Source organism: Trichoplusia ni, chromosome 7, assembly GCF_003590095.1.
Source record: "Trichoplusia ni isolate ovarian cell line Hi5 chromosome 7, tn1, whole genome shotgun sequence".
NCBI classification, from domain to species: domain Eukaryota; kingdom Metazoa; phylum Arthropoda; class Insecta; order Lepidoptera; family Noctuidae; genus Trichoplusia; species Trichoplusia ni.
Window position 1 is genome coordinate 7483545 of NC_039484.1, and position 12754 is coordinate 7496298.

At 35.8% G+C, this 12754-nt stretch overlaps 1 protein-coding gene across 1 annotated transcript in view; it reads right to left on the reverse strand.

The window, feature by feature from the left end:
• Positions 1–12754, reverse strand: part of LOC113496099 (activating transcription factor 3) — a 48964-nt gene that overhangs the window by 5260 nt on the left and 30950 nt on the right. Inside the window, exons 2-4 of the mRNA XM_026875214.1 lie at positions 2959–3453; positions 1843–1932; positions 164–322 (exon numbers count right to left, since the gene is read on the reverse strand). Of these exons, the coding sequence (XP_026731015.1) occupies positions 164–322; positions 1843–1932; positions 2959–3228 (519 nt within the window). The 5' untranslated portion in view covers positions 3229–3453. The remainder of the gene's footprint in view (positions 1–163; positions 323–1842; positions 1933–2958; positions 3454–12754) is intronic.

Here is a 12754-nt window from a genome sequence, read left to right on the forward strand (position 1 = left end):
GCGATTTCTTAACTAGTAAAATGAAAATGAATAATAAGTGGGAGTAGGCACCTTTGACCAAGTATCCCAGAAACATTTTCGAGAACTATGCAAGAGGCGTAGGAGCTGCCACTTCATACGCATACAAACAAAAGAAGTGATGGAAGTCTGTAGATACACTTACCCCGTCAGACTTGTTGTGCTGCGTATGACTGCTGTCGTAGTCATCGTCGCTGTCCTCCTTCTTCATCCGCTTTATCCCAGCGTCGGTGTCGCTGCCCGACATCTTCCGCTTTGACTCTATCGACAACTTCAGACCAGCCTTTATTAGTTCCGAACACGTCTGCAAATGAAAATAGTAATGTGCTGTTCAGTACCTAATCGTTTTAAGGATTCGAGGTTAATATTTTTGCAATAATATCTGTCGTCTTCACTACAGGGATCAAGAACAGAGCCATCAGATTACAACTCGATATTTAATTGCTTTTACATTGCGTTCATTATATCAGAATTACTTCGGAATGTCCAAAAATAAAAAAGCCGCTCTGCAATTTGTACGAAACGAAATTACGAGCGCTGATCGAACTCAGAGCTCGACGTGAACAAAATGCATATGAATTCTAATGTGTCGTGCACTTCACCTGTACACAAATGATTCATGACTGCTCCTTTACGATCTCACCAAGGTCGCGATTGAAGATGTATTCTCAATACATAAGTATTACGAGAATGTTAAAGTGCAATTACGAATTCATACAATTGTGCAATTCCAATTGAACTGTGAGAAAAAAATAAACACACGATTGGTATTACAATTAATAGTTATCAAGGTGGTTTGTTTTTCTCACATTTTCAACGTCCGCCCATTGTCTAGTCCCGGCTTAGCTAGCCTCTGGAACTGTGCCTACATAAATTACTCATGAAAAAAAAACTGGTCGATTCATTGAATAGTGCTAATAACGTTAATTTGAATACGAGGTTAAAGGAAATCTACAATCTGCGCGCTGCTAGAAAAATAATAAAGTCCCAATTTAAAAGGGATAACAACTGGATTTCTATCAACTTGCGTAATAACGTAATGACTAGAAAAGTTATTCAAATCCGCTTATACATTATTCTTTCGAGCGAAATTGTACATTATTGAGCCTCTATTTTCCTATTGCGTAATTGTACCGATCTGTAAAACTAGATAAAATGTATCTTCGTTTGTCGTCGTTTAATATCTTTGCAACATTTTTGGGACCCTCGCGAGAGCCGATACATGAAGGCACAAACTGGGGTCAAGGTTTCGTTTAAACTCCAAACATTTCGGATGGAAGGAAATTACAATGCTTGGTCCTTAATTTATTACGGGTAAGATAAATCTCGTCCTCTCATTTATTACGGTTTGAGTGAAATTGCAATATTCGGCCGCTCTGACATTATGTAAAACTTAATATCCATGTATGAAGTATGTTACTATATGTATGGTAATTAAAAAGATGTAAAACAAAAAAATAAAAGTCTTATTTTAAAGAAATTCTGATATGGTATCCAAGTCAAATCAGCATGTAAAATGTATATATATATTAAGTGGTGATCAAATAAGGCACAAGACTATTTAACAATTTCATGTTAATATCGCTATTTTCACTTGCCGATGAATGAAAAAACATTGGATTAAGTTAGATTTAAATTCATTGTATAGACAGTGATGATTATGTCCCGTACTGAATTTAAATAACGGAATTGGGGACCTGTCCCTATGTCATGTGGAAGCGAGATGGGGATTATACTGCGCTTCGACAACTGCCTTCGTTCTTTATCCGAGTATCTCATTTTACCTAATATAAGTACTATTTTATAAGAAAAAGAGAGCCTTACCTTCTGTATACTGGGTGGAGTGCTAGAAGACGGTGAAGTTGCCGACGAACCGTTGGACATAGATGAGTTGGAGTCATTCCCACTTGCGTTCTGAAACAAATTGGAGAAAATTTTCATACAGCGTTAGGCATGAGGCACAACTTTACTATCCACTCAGAACTAGTCAGCACCTTGGAGATTCATTTGTTTACATTCGAGCTTGTTACATAAATTAACAAAAACTAATTTATAGTTCCGCCAAACACAATAACAGTGAATTCTGTGTCAACCGTGTCACACGCCATCAAATTTTCATATCAAGCGGTTCGCATCATGTAATTATTGTCTGTCGGTCACATTGTTTTTACGCTCCAAATTGTCCATTCACATTTCAGTGTAATGAAACTCATTCATGAAAGCGCGGCACACTGCGTGAGATAATCAACATTACAAACAGTAGGTATATCTAACTGTAGGTATGATAACTAAATATAGATAACTTGATATCGAGTGTTACCGAGGCGCCATCGAGTCTGCAGCTAAACACAGTAAATATGGAGTCTGCATAAGGTGTATGACCTCATGCCATTGCATGCTGCGAGTGTTATCCAATGTTTATAATGGGGGAGTGATGGCCGGTCACGTGACCATGCGTTACGTGGCACCTAACTCTTGGCAACTGTTCAAAATACTTGTAACACTTATTTTACATTCTAACGAGCATGCATGGATGTGACCTAAGTACTGGAAGGATCCTACGTGCACTGTGAGCGTCCAGCCGCTCTGTGAAAGCAAGAATAATAATGAGGAACCAACAGCCTATCAAATGCTTTATGCACGACTTGCCATAAGTATTCATCTATTTGCTTTAATCAGTTTTCGTTTCTTGGAAGTTAAACTGCAACACTCATAAACATCTAACAATCGAAACAAAACTGTACCAATGACGTTCCACTGATATCATTAGGAATGTCTAACAAAATCTCATTACTTTATCAACATGATTCCGCACGCACACTATTTAATTAACTTTAGATACAACGTTTCATTCGAGATTTACATTAATCATGCACGTGCGCAAATAAAAAACGGAGCTACCATATGTGCCAACAATATAAAAAGAAACGAGTTGTTCACCTTGAAACTGGCATTTTTCTCGTAGTTGTACTGGTCCAGAGGGTTGGTCATGGTGATGACGTCGTTGACGATCTCGGGTGTTCTGAGCGTGGTGGGCCCCGCGGTCTCCGCAGTCAGCATGTTGATCATGGCGGCGCTCAGGTTCACGTTGACGCTCAGGTTGTAGGTGCTCGCGGTGTCGCCGTCCGTGGCCACGGCGGCCGCCGGCGACGGCGACGTATCCTCGCACTTGATCGTAGGCACCGCAGAGCTCATGCTCGTCGAGTTCATTATATCCTTGTACGGAGCCAGTTTCGTATCTTTTTGGTAACGTTTTTGCACTAAAATTACCGAAAGCGGTTAGCACCTAAATTAAGTATGACTATATCACGGTTACACTCTATCACTAACATATAACTAAATATCACTGCGTGTGGTAAACTTGTTACGAATGGCACTTAAGTCTTCTTAACAAGAAGTCTTCACGGGTAACGTTCGCTTCACTGTTCTCGAAATCTGTAAAGAAAAAAAGAAGCTGTAATTTATCTTAAATATACAAGTTTTAAATAACCTAAAGATATCTACGATTAAACCGGATCTTGAACCGTGACCCGTCTGTAAACACTATTATTAAAATAAAATGGGGTCATTAAAGAAATTAAATTATATGGTCAAATCGTTTCTTAGTAGGTACATTAAGGTATCATTAATAGGTGTACAATTATCTGCAGGCATTTGCTGTTGCATAACATAGTATAACAAGATAACCTAAAGCCTGTAAATCCTGTTCTAAAAATCTGGTCAGTAAACAAATGAAGGGCACAGATCTCGCAAGAGGCAATTCGGCGGGGCCCCGCTTTCGCAACAGTGCACGCGGCGGGTTTTTAATTAGACCTATCTGAACATCGCGACCTCGCAGCCAGGATGCGACTCCAATAAAACGCTTTTTTACGGGCCCCAATTGAACGCCAGCTATAAAATTTAAACTACGCGCACTTTTTTACGACGCATTTTAACGTTCTTCCGCGTGTCGTCTCTGCTATTGTTCGTTCCGTAGCTCGGCATTTATCTAAGGAGGCCTAGTGTCAACCCGAGGATTAGTAGCCGACCGGCCAACACAAGGACATGCATGGATTAAGCAATTAACAAAGATCGTGTAGATTATCGTGGTTCTTCTGTGTGGAAATTAGGGTGCTAAGCATAATTAGGACACGCATCGTGACAAGATCGGTGGTACGATCAAAACGGGAGCTAAGTACTATAATCCATATATAGCTAGTCGACTCGAAAGCTGTCTGGCGCCTTGACCTGAGCTGTATATCTGTATATCTCATATCTGTGGCACGTAAACACAATAAAGCACGGAGTCTGTGTAACCTAGTTGCGGCGACTTTGCTTATTCCACTCGTGAAGTGGAGGAAATGTGCCACGGCGCCTGAAATATGGAGGTGCCAGATATGGGCAGGCATTCCCAAGGTCGGCGGCGTTCTCGGAAAATAACGTGTCACTTGCAGATATTACTGACCTCAGCCATATATTGTTTTCGGACATTAATGGGTTTCCATTTGTACTATCTGTTAATTTAATTAAGTTTTACGAAACTGAATACAATTTAATTTAAAGTGATTGACCTAACAGCATTAAAGAATCTGAGATGATATGTATCTTTATAATATCTCTATCAAAGTAGATACATCATGTTCAACCTATGCTTTTGTAATAACGCAAAAACAGGACGATGTCAAATAATTTACGCAATAATAAAGACTCGTATCCATCAGTAGCAGTAAGTGTGTTTGATGAGTAAACTAAACGCATCTGTACAAACATAAGCAAGCTACTTGCCAAAGATTTAACGCTCATACAATAAACACACTAATCTAATGGCGAAAGCGACAACACGGAAAAGTAAAGGAAAACTTTACGAGCGAAATTGTAATTCGTATGTAAACTCACTAACTACAACGGTACGCCCATTACTTGGCTGCATAATGCCAAACGGAGCTAGGTTTACGTGGGTGCCAATAACTGCCTTAAAGCGAATATGCAAATTATATTGAGTAGGTAGTAGGACGTCCGTACCCGAAAAGGGGAAAGAATATAATACAAATGTATCCGCTCTGCCGAGCGCGTAGGCTTCGGATTAGCTCGTTCTGCATTATGAAGTGCCAGCAGAAATGTTTTTGTGGTTTTATCAGCTGACAACCTGCGTATAATAATAATCAAATTCTTTTGTTATTACCTCGCGCAATCCTTTGTTTAATTCAATATAGGACGCACGTATATGCACGTATACAATTTTACGGTCACTCTTTTATCGTGTTCTTAGTTTTTTTATGTTTAAAGAGAAATAACTGCGCAAATTCAGCGCCATTTAACGCGTTATCGTCTCGAAAGTTTTAAATGGGGGCACTTATAATATTCTTACTCTTTCTTATGCTGGTAACATAAGTGCGCATGAAGGAGAGGGACGATGGGATTGCCATGAGTTTGCAAGCAAAGGGGTCGAGTTATATATGTTTAAAACGTCGTGGAGAGCAATAAAGGCGAGGTCGTTACGTCTCTTTGTCCCCACGCTACTGAGTTAACGAGAAATGGGTAACCTAGTTTCGGCCGCACCCGCTGCGTACTACGTTTAATGCTTGTCAACTTAATTGCATTTCTCTGAGCATATTCTTAATTAGGACGGACAGTTTAAACGCAAAATGAATACTTACCTACGTAAGTTTTACAATATTATGCAACAGTTCTTTGACATAGTCGTAAAGGTCAGGGCCAATGCAATTTAATTAAAATAAACTTACTTGTTGTATCATTTTGGCCTGAAAACTGATGACTAAACCAGCCCTATACCAATGTGTTGCTTAATCATGTAAACAATAACGTTTGTTTTATCCGTACGGCTATTTATAGACAAAACTGAGTGGTATCCTCATTGAACTATTTTAGGATGTGCGGATGTCCAAGGATCGACCGGACGATTCCTATGAGTTTAATATACTCGTGGGCGAAGATTTGGGCTGACCCTACTACACTAGCATTCTTTCACTTAGTGGTTAACTATACTAACAATAGATACCTACCTAAATATGTTAGTGGAATCGGGACAAGGTGACATTTTGGGGAAGTACGAACAAAGGGGAAAACTGGGGGAATCTGGGGAAGCGCATTGAGAATCACAGATCCCTCTAAATTTCACTCACGGTTAGCCTAAGGCCTTACTAAATATTGTCAACCGCCACTGACTAATGAACATTACAGCTATTAGCCTATTCGATAGGTATATATAGGTTTAGAACAAAATAAAGACACTCTACTATAGGCCCACCTGTCTACATACAAAAACTGATAGAACCCTTTATCTTTTCATATATTGTAAACGTGCAAGTTACAATAACTAATAAATAAAATATAATATTTATTGTCATTAACATAAGTTATTTATCATTTCTTTGTGAATATAAGTACGTGTTTATTTTCTGGACTGACGACGTATGTAGGAGTATATCTATGAGCTACGAGTATGTTTATGTACCTATTATCGTGTCAATGTTGCATGTCAAAATGTTTGATAACATTGTTGGAAATTTTAGAATCCGTGTCACAACGTCAATGTGATGAAGTTTATTATTCTGTTTTTTTTTGTTGCTGAAACGAGCCTATCCTTTGATTTATATATGGAGAAACTCAAACTCTACAGTAGGATTGATCACATTTAATAGAAACTGCAGTTGTAGAGTCGTTGCACTCTGTCTCTATTTTACCACAAAACTTAAATGGCTTTAATAATCCTAAAAGACAATTTAGCTATAATTAAGTCAATGCCACAAGAAATTCGTGACCTTTATATAAAACCTTTCATAACAATGTAGAGTCACTAAGAGGAAAAAGCGAGATGCTATGTATGCGCTGTACATCGAAATATTAACATATTATAAATACAATACCAAACGTGGCTGTTGATCATTAAAGAACAAAAAGATAGGTACGTACTTCAATAGGAAATACTTGTTCGTACAACACAATTTTGACAAGCGTAACTGATGATCGTACTTCACAATAAAGTAATAAAATAAATCTGTCTGCAACGTTTTGGACTCATTGTTATTCAAGTGTACAGGACGCAGTTTTTTAACATCGCTTGCGAACATAAAACAATGCAACTAACATTAGCCATGGAGCGGAAACAACAAATTTTAACGTATTAGAATTAGCTGATATACTACCTAAATGTGGCTCGTTGCGTGGAAATGGTTCCGTGTAAAATTTACTCGATTTTATCATTTACTGGAAGTATTTATTCGATGTTATCTATTTTTATTGGTTGATTTGAATAAAATTCTTGTAAAGGTAGAATTAAATGCATTTTCCGTGACTATAATCTTGCGTACTAGCCATAGCCACAAGTCACGTGCTACATCACTACACGTGACAGTCGTACTGCGCCAATTACTCATATTGAGTTCAAAAGCATAGGTACTCATTAACTAATGACTATACTTTGTATTTTATAGTAAACAGAAAAGTTTGTGCTGTATTTCCTGTGGCATTAGGTAGCTATATATCATCATTCGGTGTATATGTCTTGTTACCACAGGTATTTAAAGCTTTCCAACTTTTAGTCTGTTAGGGCTTTGTAATCCTGCGCGGGATAGATCAACTTAATCAATATAAGTATGCAAGTGGTAAGTGGTTAATTTTTACTATTGACTCTAAGTCTTCGCGAACTGGGCCAAAAAAGAACACTACCAGAAATAAAATTATGTTAGATGAATTTAATAAGATTTATTAAAGCCTATTTCAAGAGAATCCCAAAGAGCGTAAAACTATGATCATAAATGATTACCTACAAAGTAAAAGTCGTGAAAACTAAAACAATAAAACTGCCTCAATTCGGCTGAACCCTAAAGCGAGACAAGTGGCGCCATTGTTCCCCTCCGATTAGTTTGACAATGTCAGCTCTGAAGGCAAGCGAACGTGATCATCAATTATACTGTCAAACACCACACGACCAGCGAGCCTTTGTCAATAAACTGATATCTGGTGACTGTGGGTGGATTCGATATTGGCAGCGCCCCGCGGGTTCCCTCGCCTCCTTTAACTTCCAAAACTGGTAACTTAATGTTAAATAGCAAAACTTTTGGAACAAAACTTTACAAAATAGGAGAGGATGGAATGATATTCCTAAGAAGGATATTTTTGTAATTTGACTGTATAGTTGCAGAGATTAATACCTTTTGAACAAAGACACTCATCAGATTTGTTCAAATACTTATACATATGTACATATTTGTATCGTACAGAATTTTCTCAAAAGGCACAAGTATGTAGGTGTGAAACCTAAACCCCTTTTAAATGTATAAACATCTCAAAACAAAACACTCTTTATTTTGTCCTTTTTATGCACCGTAATATTTCGCTCTTAAAAGGTTTTATTTTATTGGGACATTGGAGGAAAGTACCTTCGCAATGTATAAGTTACGCCCATTCACTTTATCTCTGCTTTTGTTTTGATTTCTTTCATACCCTACCTTAGATCTTCACCTTAATTTAAGTTGCTAATTCGGTACTTTACTTATAAACTGTGACTGATCAGTGTCCACCTAGCTATTACAATAGGTTCAATACAAATCGAACATTGTATATTGTATAAGCATACCTCACCCGGTGAATAGAAACAGAATCTCAATAATGTTGGCAATGCTTTAATTTATGCTTTTATTGTAAAACCGTTTTCAATAGTTGATGGACCATTCCTATGTAGGCTAAGACCTTCAGAGCAATGAATGATATCTAATGGTTCGATCGAAAATACCCATTAAATCGCGGATGTTCCATATCAATCTAACTTAATCATGCTTAACTATCTTACACAATAATGAATGATTATATACCGTAATGAGTATCTACTAATCAATTTAATTCGTAAAATACTAAAATGATTCTCATATTGATTTGAAAAAAATGTCACCTCCTTAACTTTGACTATATCTCCTAATTTCGCTACGTAGAGCAAGTAATTTTCAAAAAGATTATATATTGGAGAAAATAAAAAATGGTTCTCTGTCTATGGATTATACGTTCTAGATAATCCAAGTTATGAAATATTCTCAAGACAAGAACGGAGATCTCATTTATAAATTAATAATAAATTATCGTTTCTCATTTGTTATAATTTATGACTCTCTAGGTACTACGAAACACGTCATATTTTCTTACGAGTATTGTTTAATGTTAAGTTGTTTATTTATGGAATAGGTAGTCACTTTATGTTCATTCATCTGTCATTATTATATGGGCCAAATGCGCTGAGCGAGGACCATGTTAAATGTTCAGTGTTGGTGAGAATACTGAGAATATTGCTCATTGAAACGAAATTGGGTTTTGGAAAATTTGTTTCATGTAAACTAACGCCGCTCGGGATGGGAAAACGACCATACAAAATATTTTAAAAATATAAAAGAAAACATAAGTACGGTCGGATTGAGTAGACTGCTTTTTTAGAAGTCGGTTAAAAAGATCCTCGATTCCGTGAGATTTGTCATAAATATTGTCATTTGGCAACGAATGTCTTTCACTTAACATGGTTCTTCTATAGAAAACATGTATAAATAACAGTTTAAAAAAAAAATAAGTATCCGATCTTGCGCAACACGTATCACGTATAACTAAATTTAATTGAGCAATTTATTGATTATTTTAACCTCAATACCTTATCAATGATATCGACTATTAAAAATCGTCAAGTTAATAATGAACTGGGTAATTAAGAAACTAAATAACCTTAGAAGTACAAGTAGATGCAAGAAAGAAACACGAAAGTATATCAGCATTTACAGATTAGTTACGCAGATCCAAAACTGAATATAAATTAAACTCAGTTTTGATTCCTTATAAGGTTTAATTGCCAATTGTACCTTAAGTCCGAACGAACAATTTAACTTGATTAAGGTCAATGGCACTCATAATAATTAACTCCCAATTAAGTATTGAAATTCGATAGACAGAAAATGAAAATAATGTATAAATAATTGCGTTCTCAAAACAGGTACTTGAATATTCAAACAGATATAAATAAGTCGGCTATTGTTGTATTCCAGTATTTTAATAATTATACGCAAACTAGAATCTAATAAACTTTTATGTAACTAGTTATAAAACAACTAATTAACAATTAAAATCGATTCTTTCTACCAACAAAACGCAATACTGCTCAATTACTGTCATCCGATTACAGTCATAATTTAAGAAAGCTGATAATAAAATTGTAATCAACGTTGATGAGCGTTCTTACGACTATTCAAAGTTAAACAATAAAAAGATTGTCTTGCTTTCTGATATAAAACTATAATAAAAGCTATAAAGAGTTCTCTACATATAAACAAAATAAATTACACGAATGCTAATGTTTCAAACGCCTAAAAATACAACTGCAAAACCACTGCAAACTTAAAATGCAAATTGTATTTCCTTTTTTTCTCGCAAAGTCAAATCCAAAGTCAGTATAAGTGTTCGTCGGCATCGTATAGCAACAGAAGTTTGTCCTTGACACTCGGCTGCGGACAAAAACTATCGGTCGTAATTTCGGCGCGTCGCTGCTCGGTGGGTGTGTTCCGTCCAGCCGACGCACACAAACGAAGCATAATCCCATACCATAGATTATAATTGTATCGACGCGCCTTTTTTAACTAGGCACGATACGTTTTTATAGAACGAAGATGTTTGTTGGTGTGAGTATTTAATCGTCGGTTTTTTGCGTAGTTCTTAATTTTACTGGAGAAATGTTGTGTTTTTACGTTGTATCCGAATAAAGTACTTATAACTTAAAGTTGTTGTTTGAGTAATCAAACGTAGGAACATTTCCTTTAAAAATCACTTAACATTAACGTTATCGTTTTTATATCCTATAACAAACAATATATGATAAACAAATCTGATAAAAAATCAAATCTTTTCAATAAAATACGATGACAGTAAGGTACAAAACGCGTTATTTATGTTAAACCATCTATAACCGTACAGCTGGGAACCTTGAATAAAATTATCACACACCCATCACCCAAGCTTTTAATAAACAAACTTGCCTACTTCTATTCAGATAATGAATGATCGAATGTTTACCAACATTTGATCAAATGTTGCGCATAGTCACAGAATAGTCGTAATAACAACTAACCAACAAAGACATTATTTTAATTCATTAATTTAATTCAACTGATTGAACATTTACAATGTAACTTGCAATATCTATTAAACATGTTTTTTTTTTGTCAAATTAATCCCGGTTATAGAAATTTATGACTTAATTGAACGTTTTACATTACAAATTACATTGAAGTATTATAAATATTGATTGTACCTGAACAGCTGTTTTCTTGTACAAGCGGAATGTGATTGTGCAATTATCGAACAGAATCTTTAAACCGGAACAATACAATGTTATTCGAACTAATTGCCAATAAGTCAGCGACGACTGACTACAGACATTACATTCTGAAAAAAGCAATACAATAACATGTGAATGATTTCTAAGCTGCAGGTTTAATAGCATGCATTATTCAATTGATTTAATAACTTATTTTAATTCAATTAATTTAAGAAAGTTTTAATACGTCGCCTAACATTTAGGCTATCATTTACTACATCAGAGTCACTTAACACACCTCTACAATACTGACAGTATGTCTGAGCATTCGTATAAGGAACAAAGGAAGTTTGGCAACGTATTGTTCACTTCACATACAAGTCTGGCGATCAGTAGACGAAAAAAATTTGCAATTCAAACGTACGTAATGTAAATTTGGCCACATGTTAAAGATGTTATAAGACATTCGCATTTCTAATACAATTACTTTTTTCTTATCAGTTTTTTGCGTGCTGAGTAAGTTTTTTTGGCAGTAGAGCACCGCCTTTTCCTGTAAAACTGTCGAAAAAAGCGGCAGACAGGTTATGTTTTAACGAGAGTTCAAATATACGGTTTGCTTACTTAGATAACCTCCATAAAAGATCTTTAATGAAATGATACATGTATCGGTAATGAATTATTCATTAAAAGCCTACTTTTCATTCCTTTTAAGAAACATAATCTACTAAGTTAGTTTTCGAATTATTATTCAATGTTAAAACAACTTAATAGTGATGATTCTTATTTTATAAAATTACCAATATATTGTCGTCAATCGCCGCTAAATCTGCGGATAATTTACGTGGCTCTAATATTGGCATTTAATTACTATTAATAATGCGGATAATAAAATTTATACTATTTTACGAGCTGTAGGTACAGGTAAATGTAATACGAATTTTATGATAGTTCTTCATTTATTCGATATTCCGAGAAATACGTGATGATATACGGATTCTAAATTTAATAAATAATATTCAATTTGTAGAGTCGGTTAGCGGGTCTCGCAATATCCCTACAACGAAACGTGAGTCGTCGTCGTCGTCCTAAGTCGTCGATACGTAAAATTATTCTATCCCTTTTATTCTAAGGTGTGAAATAGAGACAGGTAGACATTCAAACCACCTTAAATGTAGAGTACAGTCACGTTTAAGAATTCGGGGCATACATACCTACATAATATCAAATTTATCTAAGCAATGTTCTTTTCAACTATAAATCTTTGCGACATTGCGTATTCTACATACCTATGTTACTACAATAGCTTACCGCATTGTTCTCTAGGAAACCGACAGTTTCCATCACAAATCGTTTTGACGGCGAGTAAACTTGTAGAGTCGGATCTTAACATCCTGCGACAAAGGCATTTTGCCTAACAGAACTATATTAGATTTACGCTAGATACCATAAAAT